This window comes from Coregonus clupeaformis, chromosome 14, assembly GCF_020615455.1.
Source record: "Coregonus clupeaformis isolate EN_2021a chromosome 14, ASM2061545v1, whole genome shotgun sequence".
In the NCBI taxonomy this organism is placed as follows: domain Eukaryota; kingdom Metazoa; phylum Chordata; class Actinopteri; order Salmoniformes; family Salmonidae; genus Coregonus; species Coregonus clupeaformis.
The window spans coordinates 29,456,308-29,483,649 of NC_059205.1; the positions used below are offsets into that span (position 1 = coordinate 29,456,308).

At 44.9% G+C, this 27,342-nt stretch overlaps 1 protein-coding gene across 18 annotated transcripts in view; it reads right to left on the bottom strand.

The window, feature by feature from the left end:
* The window catches only part of obscnb (obscurin, cytoskeletal calmodulin and titin-interacting RhoGEF b), a 129,027-nt gene that overhangs the window by 93,815 nt on the left and 7,870 nt on the right, over nucleotides 1-27,342 (bottom strand). For 16 of the 18 annotated variants that reach the window (XM_045224782.1, XM_045224779.1, XM_045224778.1 and 13 more), the window contains exons 2-19: nucleotides 26,187-27,285; nucleotides 23,236-23,505; nucleotides 22,426-22,686; nucleotides 21,910-22,215; nucleotides 21,422-21,688; nucleotides 21,053-21,159; nucleotides 20,656-20,824; nucleotides 19,633-19,905; nucleotides 8,392-8,670; nucleotides 7,025-7,303; nucleotides 6,077-6,352; nucleotides 5,381-5,662; nucleotides 4,525-4,800; nucleotides 3,521-3,796; nucleotides 3,170-3,442; nucleotides 2,768-3,034; nucleotides 2,004-2,273; nucleotides 641-910 (exon numbers count right to left, since the gene is read on the bottom strand). In XM_045224782.1, coding sequence (XP_045080717.1) covers nucleotides 641-910; nucleotides 2,004-2,273; nucleotides 2,768-3,034; nucleotides 3,170-3,442; nucleotides 3,521-3,796; nucleotides 4,525-4,800; nucleotides 5,381-5,662; nucleotides 6,077-6,352; nucleotides 7,025-7,303; nucleotides 8,392-8,670; nucleotides 19,633-19,905; nucleotides 20,656-20,824; nucleotides 21,053-21,159; nucleotides 21,422-21,688; nucleotides 21,910-22,215; nucleotides 22,426-22,686; nucleotides 23,236-23,505; nucleotides 26,187-27,276 — 5,491 coding nt within the window. In that variant the 5' untranslated portion in view covers nucleotides 27,277-27,285. The remainder of the gene's footprint in view (nucleotides 1-640; nucleotides 911-2,003; nucleotides 2,274-2,767; nucleotides 3,035-3,169; nucleotides 3,443-3,520; nucleotides 3,797-4,524; nucleotides 4,801-5,380; nucleotides 5,663-6,076; nucleotides 6,353-7,024; nucleotides 7,304-8,391; nucleotides 8,671-19,632; nucleotides 19,906-20,655; nucleotides 20,825-21,052; nucleotides 21,160-21,421; nucleotides 21,689-21,909; nucleotides 22,216-22,425; nucleotides 22,687-23,235; nucleotides 23,506-26,186; nucleotides 27,286-27,342) is intronic. The other 2 variants (XM_045224784.1, XM_045224783.1) reach the window with 2 other exon arrangements.

Here is a 27,342-nt window from a genome sequence, read left to right on the forward strand (position 1 = left end):
GACCTCATGGTGAAATCCCTGAGCTGTTTCCTTCCTCTCCGGTAACTGAGTTAGGAAGGACGGCTGTATCTTTGTAGTGACCGGGTGTATTGATACACCATCCAAAGTGTAATTAATAACTTTACCATGCTCAAATGGATATTCAATGTCTGTTAATTTTTTTTTACACACACATCTACCAATAGGTGCCCTTTGTGAAGCATTGGAGAACCTCCCTGGTCTTTGTGGTTGAATCTGTGTTTGAAATTCACTGTTTGACTGAGGGACCATACAGGTAATTGTACTGTATGTGTGAGGTACAGAGATGACGTAGTCCATGCAACTTATTATGTGATTTGTTAAGCACATTTTTACTCCTGAACTTATTTAGGCTTGCCATAACAAAGGGATTGAATACTTTTTGACTCAAGACATTCCAGCTTTTCATTTTTTATTAATTTGTAAAAAAAATTAAAATGAACATTGTTTGACATTATAGGGTATTGTGTGTAGGCCAGTGACCAAAATGTAATACATTTAAAATTCAGGCTGTAACACAACAAACATTTGGAAAAAGTCAAGGGGTGTGAATACTTTCTGAAGGCACTGTACATAACCATAAAACTACAGCAGCTGTAAATAGGACACCATTCTTACTTACCATCCACTGCGAGTTTGGCCTGGGTCTTGTCGTCCAGGGTCTCACAGGAGTAGAAGCCACGATCGGCCGTAGTCACACTCTTAAAGACCAGGGTCTGCTTGGCTCCGTCCATCTTGATCTCCATGTTGCCTCCAGGCTGTAGCACCACACTGTTCTTCATCCACCTGACCTCTTTTGAGGGCTTACTCAGCTCTACTTCCAGCTTCACCTCCTTCTGATCCTCCACCACTGTCACATTCTCCAGCTTCTTCTTGAACATCACCGGCTCCACTGTCAGGGCACAAAGAAAACACAGATATTACCACTCCTTTCTGAAAACTGTAGCCCTTCTAAGCTAAATTGCTTAGAAGGCTTCTACATTTTTGTAAACAATGGCTATAATTGTATATCAATCAAAACAATCAGAGGATTATACAGAAAATAAGTATATCGATGGGAAATGTGCTTATTTTTATAAATTTAATTTAATTTAATTTAATTTAAATTTTAAAGCTGCAATTTAACTTTTTGGGCACCTGACCAAATTCACATAGAAATTTGCGTTTATAGCTCTATCATTCTCATTGAAAGCAAGTCTAAGAAGCGGTACATCCGTTCTATTTCTATGCTTCTTGTTCTTAAGTTTTGCTTTTGCGTCTTTTGTACACAAGCTTCAAACAGTTGAAAATACAATATTTTTGGTTATGGAAAATATATTTCACAGCGGTTTAGATGGTACAATGATTCAAATCACATTTTATTTGCCACATGCGCCGAATACAACAGGTGTAGACCTTACAGTGAAATGCTTACTTACAAGCCCTTAACCAACAATGCAGTTTTAAGAAAATAAAAAAAAGTGTTCAGTAAAAAAATAGATAAGTAAAGAAATTAAAATAGCAAATAATTAAAATAAAAATAAAATAACAGTAGGGAGGCTATATACAGGGGGTACCGGTACAGAGTCAATGTGCTGGGCACCGGTTAGTCAAGGTAATTGAGGTAATATGTACATGTGGGTAGAGTTAAAGTGACTATGCATAGATAATAAACAGAGAAGCAGCAGCGTAAAAGAGGGGGTCTGGGAAGCCATGATTAGCTGTTCAGGAGTCTTATGGCTTGGGGGTAGAAGCTGTTAAGATTGCACTCAATTTGCCAAATGGAGGGCGAGGGAGAGCTTTGTACGAGTCTCTGTGTGTGGAGTAAAGGTGGTCTAGAGTTTTTTTTTCCCTCTGGTTGCACATTTAACATGCTGGTACACCATAGTTGCTTGTTTTGTCACATAAACTGAAATTAGGCGAACTATTATAATTTTTGCAACCAGGAAATGGCAGAGCTATTTCTGCATAGCGCACCTTTAAAGCGAATGGAGGTTGGTTCTTACGTTGCACTTGGAGGGTAGCACTGCAGGTTTTGCCCTCTGCATCCATGCTGATCTCTTGAGCATCCTCCTGACTGACTGAGGTGATGGTGAGGGAGTGGCTGGTGCCCCCATGCTCAATCTTATATTTGGGCCCAGCAGTGATGGGCACGTTGTTGCAGAACCATTTTACTTTGACGTCAGCTGGGGTGACACTACACTTGAAGATGGCCTCCTTCCCCTCCACAGCAGCGACGTTGCTCAGCTTGGAAGTCAGCTTCACCAGTCTGGGTGCTGAAAAGGACAGAATGGAATAGATTATTTGGAGACATAATTAGACTCAGGCACAGAGAAAATTAGTTAATATGAAAATACATGGCTTAATATCTAGTGCGTTTGACTATATGTCTGTAACTACTGTATACAGTATATTGTATATTACCTAAATTACCTCGACTAACCGGTGCCCCCGCACATTGACTCAGTACCGTTACCCCCTGTATATAGCCTCGCTATTGTTATTTTTACTGCTGCTCTTAAATTATTTGTTACTTTTATTTCGTATTATTTTATATTGTATTTTTTTGTGTGTTTTTTTGGGGTATTCTTTCTTAAAACTGCATAGTTGGTTAAGGGCTTGTAAGTAAGCATTTCACTGTAAGGTCTACACCTGTTGTATTCGGCGCATGTGGCAAATAACATTTGATTTGATATGTCTGTAACTACAGTTCATATTGTAGTAGTCAGTGACCAAGTTGTAAATCTAATGAAAGCAAAGCCTCAGCTACCTTTGGTGGAGACCTTGGCAGAGGTCTTATCATCTTTGCATTCACAGCTGTACTCTCCCTCATCCTCTTTTGCCATTCCTGTCACAGTAAGGACCCGCTTGGGACCATCAGTGCTGACACAGAACCTGCCGCCAGGTTTGACCTCACAGCTGTTGTGGCGCCAGAGCACGTCCCCTAAGGCTCGGTTCAGTTCACAGGTCAGGGTCAGGGTACCACCCAGCTCTGTGGCTACAGGCTGCAACTGCACTACAAACTTCAGTGATGAATCTGAAGGGAAACATGGCCAGCATTTCATTAGCTAAATGGAATATGTATGATCTTCATAGGCATTGACTATACTCACAGAAACATACAACACTAGCCCGTCAATCAATTGTTCTGATGAATGAATAGCAAACTAACCTTTGACTTGAACTTTGAACTCAATCTTGTCGTCAGCAGTGTGGCAAGAGTAGTTCCCACTGTCTTTGAGTTCAGTGGACTTCACAATCAGGGTACGAGAATGTCCCTCTCTCTTCATGTCATACTTAGAGCCCTCCTTCAACTCCACTCCATCCCTGAACCACTTAACACTGGCACTCTCCAAAGTCAACTCAGTGGTCAAAACAATCTTTTCACTTGCTTGAACATTGCATGTATCCTTCACTGCAGTCTTTTTAAACTTGGCAGAGGATTCTAGAGACAAAAAATAAGACTTGTTAATATAGAGGTGATAGCAAAGACAAATATTGTTGAAAGTCAATGACATCCTACCTGCCACCTCTATCTTGAAGGCCAACTTCTCCGCTCCCACCTCACAGGTGTACTCTCCAGCATCCTTCTTCTCCACCTTCTCTATCACCAGCTGACGAGTCTTGCCCTTTGTCTCCATGGAGACTGCCTTAGTGGAAGTCAGCAGCTTGCCATCCTTGTACCATTTCACCTCCGTCTTGTTATCGATCACCTCACAGGTCAGAGTGGCTTTCTGGGAGAGAGTAGCTTTCACGTCTTTCTGTACAGAATCCTTGATGGAGAAGGCAGCTTGAGTCTCTGAAGGAGAAATCATGAAATGGCACAGTAGTATTAGAAACCCTTCATTTAGGGTGGAACATAAAAGAAACAGGAACCACATCTCTACATGGGATAGACATCGGACTGGGAGGCGTTGAGCAAAACAAGTCAATAACCAGCTATTCAAATATAGTTTTAGATAGACACAAATATAGACAGAAATCTACAACAACAAAAACAGGCAATACATTCAGAGAACATCGGCTTGAGTATACAAAACATATTCTTGTCACGACTTCCTCCGAGGCTGCCTCCTCTCCTTGTTTGGGCAGGCTTCGGCGTTCGTCGTCACCGGCTTTCTAGCCACTGCCGCTTCTCATGTCATCATTCCATTTGTTTTGTCTTGTTATTACACACACCTGGTTCATATCCCCTCATCAGTACCTGTATAAGTGTTCCCTCTGCCCCCTTGTCTTTGTGTGTGATTGTTTATTGTGGAGGAGAGAGAAGCTCGGTGGAGCTCCGTGTACTTTGTATCGCCGGGAATATTCCCCGTGTGCCTTGTATTTTCCAGTGCGCCTGTTTTGAGTGTTTTTACGCATTACTCCGTAACTCTGTGGTTCAGAATAAATCCTGTTATTCTGTGATTTACCCTCCTGCGCCTGACTCCTTCAAAATCACCTCATCACAATTATTTTGACAATTCAGCATCCAAAGCCTTGAGAGAGACATCAATATAGACAACCACCTTTCATATCGTCCCATACCTGCCACCTGAATCTTATAGACCAGTTTCTCCACTCCAACCTCACAGGTGTACTCTCCACCATCCTTCTTCTCCACCTTCTCTATCACCAGCTGACGAGTCTTGCCCTTTGTCTCCATGGAGACTGCCTTAGTGGAAGTCAGCAGCTTGCCATCCTTGTACCATTTCACCTCTGTCTTGATATCGGACACCTCACAGCTCAGAGTGGCTTTCTGGGAAAGAGTAGCTTTCACCACTTTCTGTACAGAATCCTTGTTGTAGAAGGCACCCTGAGTTTCTGAAGGAGGAACCATTGAAGGATATGATGGAAATTAAAAACCTTTCACTCAATATAACATCAAAACAGGAACCATATCTGTAGACTGGACAAATACGGGAGGCATTGGACATAGAGCAGCCTTGCAAAGTCAATCATCCGAAATTCCAATGTGGTATGGAGACGTTCCACACCAGAAAAACAAACAGGGAAACAGAGCACTTATATAACCCCATGAGCAACATCAGTCAAACAATACACAGTATTAAAAGGACATTGTTGTGAGGAATCAAAACAACCAATTAAAAACCTCCCCAAACCTATCTGTTTGTAAGATAGAATTGACAAATTCTAAGGTCCCAATTACACTTTAAAAATAACAGAATAGCTGTAAGTTTGTAAGATAAAAACAGAACAAAAAATGTAACTGTGTATGTCCCATAACATCTCCTCAGACCAAGGTACTGTAAATCTCTTCTTCAAATAAGAAGAATACAATAAAAATTCTTAGGACAGACAAATGGGCAACCATTCCAGCAACCAAAGCCTAAATGGCACCACAGAGGGCATGTACTGTAACTAAAAAAGAACTCCTCCTTACCTCCTGTCACGTGTATCTTGAAGGCCAGCTTTTCTGTTCCCACCTCACAGGTGTACTCTCCAGCATCCTTCTTCTCCACCTTCTCTATCACCAGCTGACGAGTCTTGCCCTTTGTCTCCATGTAGACTGTCTTACTGGAAGTCAGCAGCTTGCCATCCTTGTACCATTTCACCTCTGTCTTGGTATCGGACACCTCACAGGTCAGAGTGGCTTTCTGGGAGAGAGTAGCTTTCACGTCTTTCTGTACAGAATCCTTGTTGGTGAAGGCAGCCTGTTGTGCTTCTGATGGGACAGTCATGGAGGGGCACAATGGCAGAAACATTTAATTTAGGGTCAAACAGTATCAACACCAAAATCAGGACACATCACTTACTGTCCTGTACAAACATGGGGACAATTAACTACAGAACATCCACCGGGAGTCAACAATTCTTACATGATACGGAGAAAAACTAACTATGCAACAAACATGGAAACAGACTATTCAGACATAATATAAGCTAGAGCAGCAACACAGATTGTAGGAGACATACACTTGGGAAGACAACTCAACAAATGAAAGAACCTTTGTCAAACACAAGTTTTATCAGATATATATTTGTAGGACAGGCATATGGACAACCATCCCTCCCACTATAAGCCCTATAGCAGACGATAGACAGACAGTAAATCCAATAGTTACAAAACATCCCATACCTGCCACCTGAATCTTATAGACCAGTTTCTCCACTCCAACCTCACAGGTGTACTCTCCAGCATCCTTCTTCTCCACCTTCTCTATCACCAGCTGACGAGTCTTGCCCTTTGTCTCCATGGAGACTGTCTTACTGGAAGTCAGCAGCTTGCCATCCTTGTACCATTTCACCTCCGTCTTGTTATCGGACACCTCACAGCTCAGAGTGGCTTTCTGGGAGAGAGTAGCTTTCACCTCCATCTGTACAGACTCCTTGTTGGTGAAGGCAGCCTGGGCTTCTGTAAATCAACCATTAGCAATTCAAATATAGAATGGGAATAGACACACAGCCACAAAAGGGACAGAGACCAGTGAGACGTCCCCATAAGCAACAATAGCAAGCCACAAGTCAAAACAACCAGAGACAAATCAAGCAAAGAAACAACCTTGATGTGCCAAATACAGGTGTAGGATTTTTGCCAGTTTGCTACAGCAGGAAAATAATCCTGCAGCAACAGTAAATGTGAATTATTTGTAGGGGTTGCTAAATTGTTCGTAAGGGAAAATCAAGTCTGAAATTTCAAAGTGGAAATTACAAACTTTAGAAGCCTTTTAAAACGTCAAATACACTATAAGTTTTACATTTCTTGCATTGCATGAAAGTAGTCCTGCAACAGGGTGATCAAATTAAGATCATACATCTGTATACCCCCTTGTCTGATAGAATCAACTAATCCTAAAATCACAATTTTAACACTATGGAAACAACAAATTAGGCGTTGGTTTTTGACTGAGACTAAATCTAAATGTAATTCAACAGTACATTTGCCAAAGCTTCCCAGAGGACAGCTAAATATATCACAGTTATATTTTCCTAAGATAATCATGTCAAATGTGCATATCACACAGACAACCATTCCAGCAATCAGGCCGAAAGCAGACAAGACAGCGAGTCGATATATCCTCCTTACCTGTCACCTGAATCTTATAGACCAGCTTCTCTGCTCCAACCTCACAGGTGTACTCTCCAGCATCCTTCTTCTCCACCTTCTCTATCACCAGCTGACGAGTCTTGCCCTTCGTTTCCATGTAGACTGCCTTAGTGGAAGTCAGCAGCTTGCCATCCTTGTACCATTTCACCTCGGTCTTGGTATCAGACACCTCACAGCTCAGAGTGGCTTTCTGGGAGAGAGTAGCTTTCACCTCCTTCTGTACAGACTCCTTGTTGGTGAAGGCTGACTGTTGGGTTTCTAAGGGAACAATCATGGAGGGGCAAAGTAGCATCACAAGGGTTTAAACAAAAAACAGGATTTTTCAACACTGGACATCTGTCTCTCTCTTTCTCTCTTTTCCCGGAGGACCTGAGCCCTAGGACCATGTCTCAGGATTATCTGACTTGATGACTCCTGGCAGTCCCCAGTCCACCTGGTCGTGCTGCTGATCCAGTTTCTGCTGTTTTGCCTGTGGCTATGGAACCCTGACCTGTTCACCGGACGTGCTACATTGTCCCGGACCTGCAGTTTTCGACCCTCTCTCTCCCTCTCCTTCTCTCTCTCTCCCTCTTCCTCTCTCCCTTCTCTCTCCCGCACCTGCTGTCTCGACCTCTGAATACTCGGCTATGAAAAGCCAACTGACATTTACTCCTGAGGTGCTGACCTGTTGCACCCTCTACAATCACTGTGATTATTATTTGACCCTGCTGGTCATCTATGAACGTTTGAACATCTTGAAGAACGATCTGGGCTTAATGGCCATAAACTCTTATAATCTCCACCCGGCACACCCCTCAGAGCATGGTTCCTCTCTAAGTTTCTTCCTAGGTTCCTGCCTTTCTAGGGAGTTTTTGCTAGACACCGTGCTTCTACATCTGCATTGCTTGCTGTTTGGGGTTTTAGGCTGGGTTTCTGTATAATAACTGCTGATGTAAAAAGGGCTTTATAAATACATTTGATTGATTGACTGATAGAAAAGCCAGTCAACCAGCTACAACTCTAATATTGCAGAGACAGACACAGCGCACCATTGAGGTGTCCTGAGAAGCCATGAAATTCATCCAATGAAACAACTTTGAAGCCCAAATCTACAAACCATGTTTTATCTGATAAACCCACCAATTTCAGTCTCAATTATAAAAACATTGAAACTAACAAAACAACCATACATTTTTAAGATAAAGAGCAGAGCGGAAGCAATTCAAATGTTGTACATTTTCCAAACCATCTCCAAGGACTGAGAGGGAAAACATTCAAGATTTGCAAGACTGGCACATAGACAACCACTCCAGCAACCTTGGTCAAAAGCAGACAATAGACAGTCAGAATATCGATATTTGGCTTACCTGAAAGATGTATTTTAAAGACCAGCTTCTCTGCTCCAGCCTCACAGGTGTACTCTCCAGCATCCTTCTTCTGAATTTTGTCTACTACCAACAGACGACTCTTGCCCTTTGTCTCCATGGAGACTGTCTCAGTGGAAGTCAGCAGCTTGCCATCCTTGTACCATTTCACCTCAGTCTTGGCGTCGGACACTTCACAGCTCAGAGTGGCTTTCTGGGAGAGAGTAGCTTTCACCTCCTTCTGTACAAACTCCTTGTTGTAGAAGGCTGACTGTTGGGCGTCTGTGTGAACAATCATGGAATGTCACAGTAAAATCGGAAACCTTTCTTTTAGGGTTGAACACTAAAAACAGGAACACTATTTGCATAGGCAGTCTGGGATTCTGAGGGGACAATAGTTTTTGTAGCTTTTTACACATTTTACAAATTTGCCTCAGTTATTAAACAAACTCATTGCTCGTCCATATCTGTACACTACCAGTCAAAAGTTGGGACACACCTACTCATTCAAGTTTTTTTTCTTTTCTTTTTTACAATTTTTTACATTGTAGAATAATAGTGAGGCATCAAAATTATGAAACAACACATATGGAATCATGTAGTAACCAAAAAAGTGTTAAACAAATCAAAATATATTTTATATTTGAGATTCTTCAAATAGCCACCCTTTGCCTTGATGACAGCTTTGCACACTCTTGGCATTCTCTCAACCAGCTTCATGAGGTAATCGCCTGGAATGCATTTCAATTAACAGGTGTGCTTTTTTAAAAGTTAATTTGTGAAATTTCTTTCCTTCTTAATGCGTTTTAGCCGATCAGTTGTGTTGTGATAAATATAAAATCAAATCAAATCAAATGAAATTGTATTTGTCACATGCACCGAATACAACAGGTGTAGACCTTACAGTGAAATGCTTACTTACAAGCCATTAACCAACAATGCAGTTTTAAGAAAGAATGCCAACAAAAAAAATCACAAAAAAATACAATATAGATAATATGAAATAAAAGTAACAAATAGTTAAAGAGCAGCAGTAAAAATAAAAATAGCGAGGCTATATACAGGGGGTACCGGTAACAAGACAATGTAAGGGGACACCGGTTAGTCGAGGTAATTGGGGTAATATGTACAGTTGAAGTCAGAAGTTTACATTCACTTAGGTTGGAGTCATTAAATCTCGTTTTTCAACCACTCCACAAATGTCTTGTTAACAAACTATAGTTTTGGCAAGTCGGTTAGGACATCTACTTTGTGCATGACACAAGTCATTTTTCCAACAATTGTTTACAGACAGATTATTTCACTTATACACTGTATCACAATTCCAGTGGGTCAGAAGTTTACATACACTAAGTTGACTGTGCCTTTAAACAGCCTGGAAAATTCCAGAAAATGATGTCATGGCTTTAGAAGCTGCTGATAGGCTAATTGACATCATTTGAGTCAATTGGAGGTGTACCTGTGGATGTATTTCAAGGCCTACCTTCAAACTCAGTGCCTCTTTGCTTGACATCATGGGAAAATCAAAAGAAATCAGCCAAGACCTCAGAAAAAAGATTGTAGACCTCCACAAGTCTGGTTCATCCTTGGGAGCAATTTCCAAACGCCTGAAGGTACCACGTTCATCTGTACAAACAATAGTACGCAAGTATAAACACCATGGGACCACGCAGCCGTCATACCGCTCAGGAAGGAGACGCATTCTGTCTCCGAGAGATGAACGTACTTTGGTGCGAAAAGTGCAAATCAATCCCAGAACAACAGCAAAGGACCTTGTGAAGATGCTGGAGGAAACAGGTACAATAGTATCTATATCCACAGTAAAACGAGTCCTATATCGACATAACCTGAAAAGCCACTCGGCAAGGAAGAAGCCACTGCTCCAAAACCGCCATAAAAAACCCAGACTAAGGTTTGCAACTACACATGGGGACAAAGATCGTACTTTTTGGAGAAATGTCCTCTGGTCGGATGAAACAAAAATAGAACTGTTTGGCCATAATGACCATTGTTATGTTTGGAGGAAAAAGGGGGTCGCTTGCAAGCCGAAGAACACCATCCCAACCGTGAAGCACGGGGGTGGCAGCATCATGCTGTGGGGGTGCTTTGCTGCAGGAGGGCCTGGTGCACTTCACAAAAATAGATGGCATCATGAGGAAGGAAAATTATGTGGATATATTGAAGCAACATCTCAAGACATCAGTCAGGAAGTTAAAGCTTGGTCACAAATTGTCACGCCCTGGCTCTGGGGACTCTTATATGTTGAGCCAGGGTGTGGATTTTCTATGTGTGATTTTCTATGTTGTGTTCTAGTTCATGTTTTCTATGTTGGCCAGGGTGGTTCCCAATCAGAGGCAGCTGATTCTCGTTGTCTCTGATTGGGAACCATACTTAGGCAGCCTGTTGGCACTAGTTATTTGTGGGATCTTGTTCTGTATAGGTTTGTGTTGGTGAACCTTTAGACTTCACGTGTTGTTTTGTTGTTTTGTTTGATCGTGTAAAGTACTCATTAAAAGATGTACGCCTATCACGCTGCGCCTTGGTCTGCCTCTTATAACGGTCGTGACAGAAGATCCCACCGTAATAGGACCAAGCAGCGTGTGCAGGAGCAAACGCCGGGTATGGAACAGGAGGTTACTCTGGTAGATGTCCTCCTCGGTTGGGGGAGAATCACAGAGGAGGAGGCCGTCCGCTACCGGAGGGCGATGAGGGAGGATGCCCAGGGAGGAGAGGAGAAGCGGCGCCAACCGGGCCGTCGTCGGACAGGCGAGAGGCAACCCCAATAATTTTTTTGGGGGGGGCACACGGCATGGACGACGGGGCTGCTGGAGGCAGCTACAGTGCGAGTTTGCGGACTAGGAGAGGAGGCCACCAGGTTATGGGGGCCATTGGTCATGAGGGGGAAGGAGAGTGTAGAGGCACGGCGAGAGGTACTGGGGTGTGTTACCAGTCCGGTCCGGCCCGTTCCTGATCCCCGCACAAGGCCAGTGGTGTGTGTTCCCAGTACGGTCCGGCCTGTCCCTGTCCCTCGCACCAAGCCTGTGGTGCGCGTCGTCAGCCCGGTCCGGCCTGTTCCTGCTCCCCGCACCAAGCCTGTGGTGCGCGTCGCCAGCCAGGTCCGGCCTGTTCCTGCCCCTCGCACCAAGCCTGTGGTGCGCGTCGCCAGCCCGGTCCGGCCTGTTCCTGCTCCCCACACCAAGCCTGTGGTGCGCGTCGTCAGCCCGGTCCGTTCCTGCTCCCCGCACCAAGCCAGTGGTGCGCGTCATCAGCCCGGTCCGGCCCGTTCCTGCTCCTCGCACCAAGCCAGTGGTGCGCGTCGCCAACCCGGTCCGGCCCGTTCCTGCTCCCCGCACCAAGCCTGTGGTGCGCGTCGCCAGCCCGGTCCGGCCCGTTCCTGCTCCCCGCACCAAGCCTGTGGTGCGCGTCGCCAGCCCGGTCCGGCCCGTCCTGCTCCCGCACCAAGCCAGTGGTGCGCGTCGCCAGCCCGGTCCGGCCCGTTCCTGCTCCCCGCACCAAGCCAGTGGTGCGCGTCGTCAGCCCAGTCCGGCCCGTTCCTGCTCCCCGCACCAATTCAGTGGTGCGCGTCGTCAGTCCGGCACAGCCCGTGCCTGTTCAGGCACCGGTCAGCTGCTCCACACCGGAGCCTGAGCAATCCGCTCCACCGGTGTCCAGTCCAGCTCCGGCCAGTGGGGCCAGACCAGACCAGGGGCGCTACGGGGGGGTAGCGAGAGAGTGGTGGTCACGCCCGGAGCCGGATCCGCCTCCGAGGCGGAATGCCCACCCGGCCCCTCCCCTGTTGGGTTTGGTTGGCGCGGTCGCAGTCCGCGCCTATGGGGGGGGGGGGGGGTAATGTCACGCCCTGGCTCTGGGGACTCTTATATGTTGAGCCAGGGTGTGGATTTTCTATGTGTGATTTTCTATGTTGTGTTCTAGTTCGTGTTTTCTATGTTGGCCAGGGTGGTTCCCCAACAGAGGCAGCTGATTCTCGTTGTCTCTGATTGGGAACCATACTTAGGCAGCCTGTTGGCACTAGTTATTTGTGGGATCTTGTTCTGTATAGGTTTGTGTTGGTGAACCTTTAGACTTCACGTATCGTTTTGTTGTTTTGTTTGATCGTGTAAAGTACTCATTAAAAGATGTACGCCTATCACGCTGCGCCTTGGTCTGCCTCTTATAACGATCGTGACACAAATGGGACTTCCAAAGTTGTGGCAAAATGTCTTAAGAGCAATGAAGTCAAGGTATTGGAGTGGCCATCACAAAGCCCTGACCTCAATCCTATAGAACATTTGTGGGCAGAACTGAAAAAGTGTGTGCGAGCAAGGAGGCCTACAAACCTGATTCAGTTACACCAGCTCTGTCAGGAGGAATGGGCCAAAATTCACCCAATTTATTATGGGAAGCTTGTGGAAGGCTACCCGAAACGTTTGACCCAAGTTAAACAATTTAAAGGCAATGCTACCAAATACTAATTGAGTGTATGTAAACTTATGACCCACTGGGAATGTGATGAAAGAAATAAAAACTGAAATAAAAAATTCTCTCTACTATTATTTTGACATTTCACATTCTGAAAATAAAATGGTGATCCTAACTGACCTAAAACAGGGAATTCTTACTAGGATTAAATGTCAGGAATTGTGAAAAACTGAGTTTAAATGTATTTGGCTATGGTGTATGTAAACTTCTGACTTCAACTGTACATGTAGGTAGAGTTAAAGTGACTATGCACAGATAATAAACAGCGTAAAAGAGGGGTGGGGGGTGTGGGCAACTCGAATAGGTTTTGTCGTGCCCTCTTCACGACTGTCTTGGTGTGCTTGGACCATGTTAGTTTGTTGGTCGATGCTGCCTTTGACACCATCGATCACCACATTCTTTTGGAGAGACTGGAAACCCAAATTGGTCTACACGGACAAGTTCTGGCCTGGTTTAGATCCTACCTGTCGGAAAGATATCAGTTTGTCTCTGTGAATGGTCTGTCCTCCGACAAATCAACTGTACATTTCGGTGTTCCTCAAGGTTCCGTTTTAGGACCACTATTGTTTTCACTATATATTTTACCTCTTGGGGATGTTATTCGAAAACATAATGTTAACTTTCACTGCTATGCGGATGACACACAGCTGTACATTTCAATGAAACATGGTGAAGCCCCAAAATTGCCCTCGCTAGAAGCCTGTGTTTCAGACATAAGGAAGTGGATGGCTGAAAACTTTTTACTTTTAAACTCGGACAAAACAGAGATGCTTGTTCTAGGTCCCAAGAAACAAAGAGATCTTCTGTTAAATCTGACAATTAATCTAGATGGTTGTAAAGTCGTCTCAAATAAAACTGTGAAGGACCTCGGTGTTACTCTTGACCCTGATCTCTCTTTTGACGAACATATCAAGACTGTTTCAAGGACAGCTTTTTTCCATCTACGTAACATTGCAAAAATCAGAAATTTTCTGTCCAAAAATGATGCAGAAAAATTAATCCATGCATTTGTTACTTCTAGGTTAGACTACTGCAATGCTCTATTTTCCGGCTACCCGGATAAAGCACTAAATAAACTTCAGTTAGTGCTAAATACGGCTGCTAGAATCCTGACTAGAACCAAGAAATTTGATCATATTACTCCAGTGCTAGCTTCCCTACACTGGCTTCCTGTTAAGGCAAGGGCTGATTTCAAGGTTTTACTGTTAACCTATAAAGCGTTACATGGGCTTGCTCCTACCTATCTTTCCGAGTTGGTCCTGCCGTACATACCAATACGTACGCTACGGTCACAAGACGCAGGCCTCCTAATTGTCCCTAGAATTTCTAAGCAAACAGCGGGAGGCAGGGCTTTCTCCTATAGATCTCCATTTTTATGGAACAGTCTGCCTACCCATGTGAGAGACGCAGACTCGGTCTCAACCTTTAAGTCTTTACTGAAGACTTATCTCTTCAGTAGGTCATATGATTGAGTGTAGTCTGGCCCAGGAGTGTGAAGGTGAACGGAAAGGCTGGAGCAACGAACAGCCCTTGCTGTCTCTGCCGGGCCGGTTCCCCTCTCCACTGGGGTTCTCTGCCTCTAACCCTGTTGCAGGGGCTGAGTCACTGGCTTGCTGGTGCTCTTTCATGCCGTCCCTGGGAGGGGTGCGTCACTTGAGTGGGTTGAGCTACTGACGTGATCTTCCTGTCTGGGTTGGCGCCCCCCCCTTGGTTTGTGCTGTGGTGGAGACCTCTGTGGGCTATACTCGGCCTTGTCTCAGGATTGTAAGTTGGTGGTTGGGGATATCCCTCTAGTGGTGCGGGGGGCTGTGCTTTGGCGGAGTGGGTGGGGTTATATCCTTCCTGTTTGGCCCTGTCCGGGGTTTCTTCGGATGGGGCCACAGTGTCTCCGGACCGCTCCTGTCTCAGCCTCCAGTATTTATGCTGCAGTAGTTTATGTGTCGGGGGCTGGGGTTAGTTGGTTATACCTGGAGTACTTCTCCTGTCTTATCCAGTGTCCTGTGTGAATTTAAGTATGCTCTCTCTAATTCTCTCGTTCTCTCTTTCTCTCTGAGAACCTGAGCCCTAGGACCATACGTCAGGACTACCGGGCATGATGACACCTTGCTGTCCCCAGTCCGCCTGGCCTTGCTGCTATTCCAGTTTCAACTGTCTCTGCCTGCGGCTACGAAACCCCTACCTGTCCCAGACCTGCTGTTTTCAACTCTTTAATGATCGGCTATGAAAAGCCAACTGAGAGACCTGAGCCCTAGGACCATACGTCGGGACTACCGGCCGTGGTGACTCCTTGCTGTCCCCAGTCCGCCTGGCCTTGCTGCTATTCCAGTTTCAACTGTTCTGCCTGCGGTTATGGAACCCCTACCTGTCCCAGACCTGCTGTTTTCAACTCTTAATGATCGGCTATGAAAAGCCAACTGAGATTTATTCCTGATTATTATTTGACCATGCTTGTCACTTATGAACATTTTTGAACATCTTGGCATGGTTCTGTTATAATCTCCACCCGGCACAGCCAGAAGAGGACTGGCCACCCCTCATAGCCTGGTTCCTCTCTAGGTTTCTTCCTAGGCTTTCGCCTTTCTAGGGAGTTTTTCCTAGCCACCGTGCTTCTACACCTGCATTACTAGCTGTTTGGGGTTTTAGGCTGGGTTTCTGTACAGCACTTCGAGATATTAGCTGATGTAAGAAGGGCTATATAAAATAAAATTGATTGATTGATTGATTGTTGGTGATGTGGACACCAAGGAACTTGAAGCTCACAACCTGCTCCACTACAGCCCCATCAATGAGAATGAGGGCGTGCTCGGTCCTCTTCTTTTTCCTGTAGTTCACAATCATCTCCTTTGTCTTGATCACGTTGAGGGAGAGGATGTTGTCCTGACACCACACGGCCAGGTCTCTGACCTCCTCCCTATAGGCTTTCTCGTCATTGTCGGTGATCAGGCCTATTACTGTTGTGTCATCGGCAAACTTAATGATGGTGTTGGAGTCGTGCCTGGCCATGCAGTCATGAGTGAACAGGGAGTACAGGAGGGGACTGAGCACACACCCCTGAGGGGCCCCCATGTTGAGGATCAGCGTGGCGGATATGTTGTTACTTACCCTTACCACCTGGAGACGGCCCGTCAGGAAGTCTAGGATCCAGTTGCAGAGGGAGGTGTTTAGTCCCAGGGTCCTTAGCTTAGTGATGAGCTTTGAGGGTACTATGGTGTTGAACGCTCAGCTGTAGTCAATGAATAGCATTCTCACATAGGTGTTCCTTTTGTCCAGGTGTGAAAGGGCAGTGTGGAGCGCAATAGAGATTGCATCAGATGTAGATCTGTTGGGGCGATATGCAAATTGGAGTGGGTCTAGGTTTTCTGGGATAATGGTGTTGATGTGAGCCATGACCAGCCTTTCAAAGGACTGAGGGGGGGTATACAGATGATAGCGCTATTTGGTAAATGACCAAGTACATATTATGGCAGGAACAGCTCAAATAAGCAAAGAGAAACGACAGTCCATCATTACTTTAAGACATGAAAGTGCATTCACAAAAACAATCAAGCGCTATGATGAAACTGGCTCTCATGAGGACCACCACAGGAATGGAAGACCCAGAGTTACCTCTGCTGCAGAGGATAAGTTCATTAGAGTTACCAGCCTCAGAAATTGCAGCCCAAATAAATGCTTCACAGAGGTCAAGTCACAGACACATCTCAACATCAACTGTTCAGAGGGGACTGTGTGAATCAGGCCTTCATGGTTGAATTGCTGCAAAGAAACCACTACTAAAGGACACCAATAAGAAGAAGAGATCTGCTTGGGCCAAGAAACACGAGCAATGGACATTAGACCGGTGGAAATGTGTCCTTTGGTTTGGAGTCCAAATTTGACATTTTTGGTTCCAACCGCCATGTCTTAGTGAGAAGCGGTGTGGGTGAACGGATGATCTTGTCACGCCCTGGCTCTGGGGACTCTAGTATGTTGAGCCAGGGTGTGAGTTTTCATTTGTGTTTGTTCTAGTTGTTGTATTTCTATGTTGGCCAGGGTGGCTCCCAATCAGAGATGGCTGTAGCTCGTTGTCTCTGATTGGGAGCCATACTTAAGTAGCCGTTAGGCATTCATTTGGTGTGGTTTCTTGTTCCGTGTTGGTTTGTGTATGTAACCAGGGACGTCACGTTTTCGTTTTGTTCGTGTGATACTTTATAAAAATAAATATGTTCGCATTCCACGCTGCGCCTTGGTCCTCCTCTGTTCCCGACGATCGTGACAGATCTCTGCATGTGTATTTCCCACCGTAAAGCATGGAGGAGGAGGTGTTATAGTGTGGGGGTTCTTTGCTGGTGACACTGTCTGTGATTTATTTAGAATTCAAGGCACACTTAACCAGCATGGCTACCACAGCATTCTACAGCGATACGTCATCCAAACTGGTTTGGGCTTAGTGGGACTATAATTTGTTTTTCAACAGGACAATGACCCAACACACCTCCAGGCTGTGTAAGGGCTATTTTACCAAGAAGGAGAGTGATGGAGTGCTGCATCAGATGACCTGGCCTCCACAATCCCCCGACCTCAACCCAATTGAGATGGTTTGGGATGAGTCAGACGGCAGAGTGAAGGAAAAGCAGCCAACAAGTGCTCAGCATACAGTGGGGAAAAAAAGTATTTAGTCAGTCACCAATTGTGCAAGTTCTCCCACTTAAAAAGAAGAGAGAGGCCTGTAATTTTCATCATAGGTACATGCCAACTATGACAGACAAAATGAGAAAAAAAATTCCAGAAAATCACATTGTAGGATTTTTTATGAATTTATTTGCAAATTATGGTGGAAAATAAGTATTTGGTCAATAACAAAAGTTTCTCAATACTTTGTTATATACCCTTTGTTGGCAATGACACAGGTCAAACGTTTTCTGTAAGTCTTCACAAGGTTTTCACACACTGTTGCTGGTATTTTGGCCCATTCCTCCATGCAGATCTCCTCTAGAGCAGTGATGTTTTGGGGCTGTCGCTGGGCAACACGGACTTTCAACTCCCTCCAAAGATTTTCTATGGGGTTGAGATCTGGAGACTGGCTAGGCCACTCCAGGACCTTGAAATGCTTCTTACGAAGCCACTCCTTCGTTTCCCCGGGCGGTGATTTGGGATCATTGTCATGCTGAAAGACCCAGCCACGTTTCATCTTCAATGCCCTTGCTGATGGAAGGAGGTTTTCACTCAAAATCTCACGATACATGGCTCCATTCATTCTTTCCTTTACACGGATCAGTCGTCATGGTCCCTTTGCAGAAAAACAGCCCCAAAGCATGATGTTTCCACCCCCATGCTTCACAGTAGGTATGGTGTTCTTTGGATGCAACTCAGCATTCTTTGTCCTCCAAACACGACGAGTTGAGTTTTTACCAAAAAGTTATATTTTGGTTTCATCTGACCATATGACATTCTCCCAATCCTCTTCTGGATCATCCAAATGCACTCTAGCAAACTTCAGACGGGCCTGGACATGTACTGGCTTAAGCAGGGGGACACGTCTGCCACTGCAGGATTTGAGTCCCTGGCGGCGTAGTGTGTTACTGATGGTAGGCTTTGTTACTTTGGTCCCAGCTCTCTGCAGGTCATTCACTAGGTCCCCCTGTGTGGTTCTGGGATTTTTGCTCACCGTTCTAGTGATCATTTTGACCCCATGGGGTGAGATCTTGCGTGGAGCCCCAGATCTAGGGAGATTATCAGTGGTCTTGTATGTCTTCCATTTCCTAATAATTGCTCCCACAGTTGATTTCTTCAAACCAAGCTGCTTACCTATTGCAGATTCAGTCTTCCCAGCCTGGTGCAGGTCTACAATTTTGTTTCTGGTGTCCTTTGACAGCTCTTTGGTCTTGGCCATAGTGGAGTTTGGAGTGTGACTGTTTGAGGTTGTGGACAGGTGTCATTTATACTGATAACAAGTTCAAACAGGTGCCATTAATACAGGTAATGAGTGGAGGACAGAGGAGCCTCTTAAAGAAGAAGTTACAGGTCTGTGAGAGCCAGAAATCTTGCTTGTTTGTGGGTGACCAAATACTTATTTTCCACCATAATTTGCAAATAAATTCATTAAAAATCCTACAATGTGATTTTCTGGATTTTCTTTTCTCAATTTGTCTGTCATAGTTGACGTGTACCTATGATGAAAATTACAGGCCTCTCTCATCTTTTTAAGTGGGAGAACTTGCACAATTGGTGGCTGACTAAATACTTTTTTGCCCCACTGTATGTGGGAACTCCTTCAAGACTGTTGGAAAAGCATTCCAGGTGAAGCTGGTTGAGAGAATGCCAAGAGTGTGCAAAGCTGTCATCAAGGCAAATGGTGGCTATTTGAAGAATCTCAAATCTAAAATATATTTTGATTTGTTTAACACTTGTTTGGTTACTACATGATTCCATATGGATTATTTAATAGTTTTGATGTCTTCACTATTATTCTACAATGTAGAAAATAGTAAAAATAAAGAAAAACCCTTGAATGAGTAGTTGTGTCCAAACTTTTGACTTGTACTCTATATATGCTTAAGTCCTTACTTAGATTTGTGTGTATTGGGTATATGTTGTGAAATTGTTAGATATTACTTGTTAGAGATTACTGCACTGTCAGAACTAGAAGCACAAGCATTTCGCTACACCTGCAATAACATCTGCTAAACACGTGTATGTGACAAATACAATTTGATTTGATTTGATTTGAACTGAATACAATGATACTGTTCGTCCAGTGTGCTCGACAGACATTCCCTTCTCTCTTACCTTTTATCTTGACCTGGAATGTGACTTTGTCCTCCACTGTCTCGCAGGAGTAGTGTCCCTCATCACTCTTCTTGGCGTTCTTGATGACCAGTCTCCTCTGTGTCCCTTTGGAGATGATGGTGGTTCTTTGGTCCTCAGTGACCAATGTCTGATCCTTCCTCCACACCACCACCCCGCTTGCAGACGATACCTCACAGTTCAACTCAAGGTCCCCGCTGAGGGCAGGTGCTACCCCCATGGGACCTTTGGGCTTGTTCAGGAACTTGGCTTCATCTGGAAGAGAAACAGGGATGGGATTTGTCATCAAGAACAAAAACTTGAATTGTCAAATTTTTTATTCATAGAAATGTGGCATCAATCCATTGATACTTTAAGGTTATAATTAAATGTTAACAAAGGACCATATGGAGAATAATTTTATTTATTTATCTGTGTTGATTTATTTGCTTTACAAATATTGGATTATGCTATTATAATCAAACAGCTACATTTCATACACCATCATATGATAAGTGGGTGTCTGCCTGTGCGTGGTTGGAAGATGGTGGGACAGCACCAGTGACACATTGGACTTTATTACATGATGACAGAGAGCTCTTTCCCATGCTAGATGGCTCACTAGCGCCTGGTGTTAGCTGTCACAGTCCAGCCTGTCCCTGTGTTGTGAGAGGGGCTTTCTGTAGGCAATGTAGGTTAGAGGTTGCATTTGATACACTGTGTCAGTTTAAGACCCGGGGTCAGACTAACCCACTGGATTTAGAGTTTAAAAAAAACATATGTCAGTGTGTAAAAAATAAGTAATAATAATAATACCAAAATGGTGTTCAGTGAAAGTGTACAGCATTTTGCTATTCCTGCAATTCTAATAAAAGGATATGGGAATCTGAGGGACCAGGTGCCAACAAGTTATTAATACGTTGTATACATGTACTCATTGGAGTGGTTTCTTCTTTCTAACATGACAGATTACTACAGGGGTTGTGGTGATTCCTTTTTTTTAATCTTTTGACTGTCCTGTTGTACCTTTCAGAGAAAGCTGCAGGGACATTCTGTCTTCATTTAAGACACACTCATAGATGCCCGTGTCCTCTTCTGTGACATTGTGTACCATTAGAATCCTCTTGCGGTCGGTGCTTATGCACTCATACTTCTTGCCCATCTTCAGCTCCTGTCCATTCTTCATCCAGACCACCTACAGAGTTAGAGGAAACATTATAATTCTGCTGAACACACAATCCACATAAGAGACAGCATAACACATTAATTTACACAGTGATTTGAATCTGGACAATTTGAAAGAGTTAAAGTATTTTTGTATTTATTACACGACTCCTTTTAAGTTTCCTAACCCTGACAGACCAATAAAGTATTACTTTGTTCATTCATTAATTCAATCATCTGGACTTTTCCCACTACACACCTGAGCATCATAATCGGACACATCTGTGGTCAGCTGGGCGGAAGACTGGGCGCTGCAGGTCACCACCTCAGTGTGAGTGGACTTACTGGTGAACCGGATAGGTGGAGCTAGAAATAGAGGTTTCACATGTAGCTGTATGTGGAAAATCTAATGGAAAGATGAGGACTGTCTACCAAAAGAAAACACATGAGGAACTGAGGTTAGGAACTGAGGTTCCTAACTGCTTGTATAGCATGAATACAAAAGGACTCATAGAGATACTGTATATATAGCCTCTATACAGGCAAGTCTAAGCATCCAGCTAATGAAGACATGCACATTCAACCCACAGTTCTTATTCTTGGCATTGCTCTCTATCCCAGTGCTTACCCTTCACTTTGAGTATACAAGTGCTCTCGGAGCCACCGCCCACAAATTTGACCACGGCTCCATTCATCTCCATCAAGACAGTTCGGATCGTCAGCGTATGTGTGGTCTTTTGGCGTGTGATGAGGTAGTCAGCCCCACTGCGCAGGAGGCGGCCGTTGATAGACCAGAAGCCAGAGCACACGGCAGACAGGTCCACGGAGAGGGAGGCCTCCTCGCCTGAGATGAATGTGCTGTTCATCAGGCCTGTCTTCACCTCTGCAGAGGGCTCTGGAAGAAAGGGTAAAATAAATCACATAAATATGCTTAATTCAAAAGCAGCATGCTGGGGTTTTACTGAAGTGATCAAATCTGGAGAGGCCGTGGTTTATAGGATATATTGTCTCACAGCTAAGGGTTTAGAGTGTATTATTGTTATTGTTAAACCAGAGACAGAGAGAAAGAAATGACACATCCGGGAGTAATAATAATGAGATATTTCTCTGTCTCACCGAGGTAGAAGGTCCCAGGCACCTCCATGTATTGGCTGTGGCCGTAGTCGTTGGCTGCAGAGATGCGGAACTGGTAGCTGGCCTCCTCTGTGATGTTCTGGATCGTGATCTCAGTAAAGGGGCTGATCTCCATGCCATTGCACCTCTGCCAGGTCTGGGCACCCACCTTCCTCCTCTCTACCATGTACCCTTTGATGGGCACGGGGCGGTCACTGTCTGGGGGTGACCAGTGGAGGGTGATGGATGAGTCACTCTTGTTACGCACCACCACGTCGATAGGGGGATCTGGAGGGTGCTTTCTGGCAGCTGGGGAGGGAGGTATAGTTTGATTAGGCTCATGTACATTTGATACATCATGAGATAATTATAAGTGATATGATGTATCTGCAGATGTACCTTTGTGATGGGATTATTCAAAAAGGTATTCTAATTTAGAATTCCCTTATTTGGCGTTGTGATAGGAAAAGGGCTTTTGAGTCTGTGTGCTATGCATTTAGGTCTATGTCTGTAGCTCACCCGTGACAGAGAATCGTGTGGAGGTCTTGCAGTCTCCAGCCACAAAGGCCACCTCTCCTGAGTCGTCGGCCTGGCAGTGGCTGATGGTTAGCGTGTACTGTCTGAGGGTGCACGCAATGGATATGCGTGTGTCCGGCTTCAGACGCTCGCCGTTGCGTGTCCAGTAGGCGTCAGAACAGGGGTGCTCCAGCTCAACACAGAAGATCACTGTATCACTCTCTGGCACTCCAGTCCTCCTGGGCAGCTTCTTAGTGATGTTGCCTGGAAGTGACAAGCACAGGGGTCACCAAAGGGCAGGTGTAGTGTGGTCTACAACGCTGCAGCCCTAATACTGTGTAAACTAAATACCAAGGTTATTGCCCCCTGGAGAGGTCATAAAGGAAATTGGATACCCCCTTTGCATCGTTAAATGTTTTGACAGTATTTTCACAGTATCTTTTGACAGTAATATGCAGTAATGCCTATTACATGACGAAACTGGACAACATGTAATTGTAAACTAAAGCAGTGTAAACTTCTGTCTTATATGTTTCCCATCAAAGTATATGTAGGAACGATCTCAATGTGATGATGTTGCCTTATCTGTTAATGGATGCATCAGAAGGTTGTCAGAAGACTAGGGACAGGTAGCTTAGAGGTTAAGAGCATTGTGCCAGTAACCGAAAGGTTGCTGGTTCTAATCCCTGAGCCGACTAGGTGAAAAATCTGTCGATGTGCCCTTGAGCAATGCACTTAACCCTAATTGCTCCTGTAAGTCGCTCTGGATAAGAGCGTCTGCTAAATGACAAAAAAAATAAATGGCTTTTGTACCCAGCACAGTGAGCTCGGCCACGGTGCGGCTCCCCTCCTTCATCTCACAGATGTAGACGGCATCATCATTAGTGGTGACATTGCGGATGGTGAGGCGACGCATGGTCCCCTCCTCCTCCATGCAGTACTTGGAGCTGTCTTCCAGACGTGTCTCCTCCATGAACCAGCTGGCCTGGCTAGCCGAAACAGGCACCTCACACAGCAGCATGGCCGTCATCTTCTCCTGGACCTCCACATCCTGCAGCTTCCTCCTGAACGGCACCTTGGGCTCTGAGGATCAGAGGAAGAGCGCAGAATAATTCTCAAAAGGTAAGGGAAATTATCCATATTGGTAGATACGTAAGTCAATTGCTCAAAAAGTCCATCTCTTTTTGTTTTTGCCTATTCAATGAAGGTGTCTTTCTTTGAATACACTGTACCATACAATGCCTTGGGCTATGACACAGGAGGATTGCAGAAACATTTTCAAAAGGTGAGTGACTCCAGTAATTCAATTAGCTAATGTATCTACAGTATTTTTGAACACTCCACGTACCACTTTAAACAAGTATGTGTACAGTAGTAGCGTTTCAATCACTTATGTATTTCATCTGTAATCCATCAACAACCCAATACTCTCCAACCAATCCAAGCCAACATTTTGTCATGTGTCCACCTCAGGAAAGAAGTGTAAAAACGTGATACACACACATGATTTATGACTGATGTCTATGGGCTCCAATAAATCACTCAGAGTATTCTCATAAAATAAAAATAACATTTACAATCCTTAGAGAGCAGATTACATAGACAAGTGATGTTTGGTTTTCAGAAACAAAAGGAATCATCTCCATTTAGGCTTAATAATTATTTAGTTCTCTACGATGTAACTGTCTGTTTACTTTATTATGGAATGAGCTTACAAGGCAATTTACAATGTTATTACTATATATTCCTCCATTTTGATAAAATAAGAACAAGTCATCAGCACTCAAAATAATCAGCAAAAACATTATATAATTTCAAAATAGTGGCTTATGCTTTTGGGAAACAGTTCAGAGGGTTGAGAAGGGTCAGAGGGTAAACCATATTCACTTACATTTTGGGTTAGCGTTTATGTGCTGCTCTCATCTCCCCACATATCTTATCATCTAAATGTGTGTGTTTTGAATGTTTGGCTGGGACTACTGAGTAGGTTTCTATTATGACCTTTTCCAAAGGTGCTTATTGCATACCAGGGGATTATCAAAATTATCTGGTATTAATAGGAACACTGGTGCATAAAGGGCAGAGGAATACAGCCCCGCTCCCTTGCAAAGCCCCCGACAAAATCCTATAAAACAACAACACAACAACAAGGCAGGCATGTCGAGTATCCATTATCCTGCATCAATTATAACCAGACGCAACCAAATGCACTGCCATGGGCTCTGCACTCGCTGTCAAATTGAGACAGAGATTAATAACCGCCATTGATAATCCATGCTCCAGGCTTCTAGCCAATCAGGGGTGGCTCATGGAAAGTCACCCTAGCTCTGGCGCCTGGGGGTCACAGCGGGCTAATAGGCATTGTGAACTACTCATCACCGGCTTAAAATAGATCAAATACAACACTCCCCCTTCATATCGCTGCCAGCATTTAAGTCTATGTTGGAGAAAAGTTAAACTGTGCTCAGGTGAACGTTTTAGCTTACTTTCGTTAATTCTGGTAGTGTAGACCAGGGGAGAACAACTGCCCCCTCTCATCAAGCCACGAAGGCTGACCGCGGTACTGCAGGCATTGTTTGCAGAAAACAGGATCCCCCATTATAGTGAATGGGGAAATGACAATCTTTGTGGTCAATCTTACTCAATGAGAAGGGGCATAACTGAGCTAGCCTGCAACTCCACTTCCTGGAGTAGCTCAAACTGTGCATGTTATGTCTCCATGAGATGCCATCTTAACCCGACTTGGCTTCAAATGCAATATTGAGTCTTCACATAGGAATGAATGGTGTCACGTGATCGATGGCTTTGTCCATTCATATACAGTATACAGTCATTGGTATAGACAGACTTGTCGAAATTCATTTCAGAAAGAGCATGACTGTATGACATTATACACTATCTCAAGGGAAACACACACTCAGTTAACCTCCTCAGATTTCTTTAGCTATCATGTTTAAACACTCTCTGAAACCAATGCTTCGAAGTGCACAAGTCCAGTACAGGGGGACCTCGACATCACAAGAATGACAAACTGTTATGTAGGCTTGCATTGCAGACACTTGAGCTATATTTAAACAAATGTTATATTTATAACTTATATACTAGTCCGGTATCAGCAATTCATATAGAGCAATGAGAGAGACTAATCTAAGGTCATCTCCCTACATGACAAGCATTGTTATGTCCCTCCATGAGTCATGAATCCTTTTGCCTTGTCATGGAAATATTATGGAAAAACGATCCTAACTTTTTCCTCAACAGCCAAGTGATGAACTAGACTTGGGAGTGCAATGCGAGATATGGCAATGCGAGACTATGAAAAAACAAATGCTAAACATTTTCTTTGAGAATGGACAAATTGAAATGATCATCCATAGAGTAAATTCACTATTTTATATAATTTACAGTATATTCAAACCAAACATCGCTCTTGAAAGACTGTACCAACATAACAGCATACTCAGTGGCGTAGCGCATTTTCGTGGAGCCCCCCGTAAGGTCCGAGCAAGCCCCCCCAACCAAAAAAAGAAATGAAAAACATTGTACATGTATATTTGACACATTTTGCCATGAGGCTGATCTAAAAATCTGCAGTTTTAAAGCTAATTTCCTGTCATTCCAAAAAATGTAATCATGGCTTATGCTATCTGGTGGGCCCGACCCCTGGGGGAACCCCAACCACGAGGGCTACGGAGGTGTGTGCTACACCAGTGAGCATACTGTATACCAAGCTTGTCAAAAGGTTTTAAAAAAGCTCTTCTTACCTTTAACGATCACCAGCACAGCGCTGTAGGTTTGTCCGGCCATATTGGAGGCATTACAGGTGTACAGGCCATTGTCGCTCTGCTTGCAGTACAGGATCTTGAGGATGAAGTTCTCGGCCTGGTCCTCATACATGATGTGCCTGCGTCCCTCGCCGATGTTCCCCCCATCCTTCCTCCAGATGATATGAGGCTTGGGGTGACCCGTCACGAAGCAGCTGAGCTTGGCATGCTTGCCCTCAGTCACCGTGCAGGTGCGGGTGAAGACGCTTTTGGGTAGCTGGCTGACCAGTGCTGCGCTGCCATGGTCCAGACCCAGAGCGCTCAGCCCATCTGTGACCATATTGGTGGCCGTGGAAGGGGTGGTGGTGGAGTTGTAACAGGAGCTGCTGGTCTCGGCTGTGCGGTAGATGGAGATCCCTTCTTTACGCTTCTGCAGGTGGGAGAGGAGGGAGGTGCTCTTGTCCTGGCACAGGTGACGGGAGTCCTGGGTGTCTATGACCAAGGCGGCGGCGGAGTTCGAGCGGCCCACCGAGTTCTGGGCGCGGCAGGTGTATGTGCCGCTGTCCAGGCTGCGCACGCTCTGGATCCTCAGGGAGCTGCTGTCGCCGTCCGAGGTCACCTTGATGCGGTTTGTCTCGGCCAGGTAACGCCCGTCCTTATCCCAGTCAAATTTGGGCTCTGGGTAAGCCGCAACCCGGCAGTGGAAGACCACATCACCCCCCAGGCCCACGCGTGCAGAGGTAGGCTTGACCATGAAGACGGGGGCCCTCTCCACCATCTCCTGTGGAAGGCCTACATGAAGGGTTACGCATGCGTATGCCTCCCCAACGTTGTTTTTGGCCCGGCACATGTACTGGCCACTGTCTTCCAGGGTTAGATCGTAGATGGTGAGGCGGTAGACATTACCATCATCCACCATCTTGAAGCGGCCCCCGGAGGTCAGACGTAGCTTCTCTTTTTCCCAGGTAATCATTAGGGTGGGGTTGCCCACGATGGTGCAGCTTAGAGTGGCATCCTTGCCCACGCACACTGCGAACGCCTTGGGCCGCGTGAGGAATCTGGGGGCCCCTCCAAACAGGTTCTGGTCCATTACTGGTTCCTAGACTCCCAAGGAAATAGTGCCATTTAGAATAGAAACACACAATTGAAAGTGAGC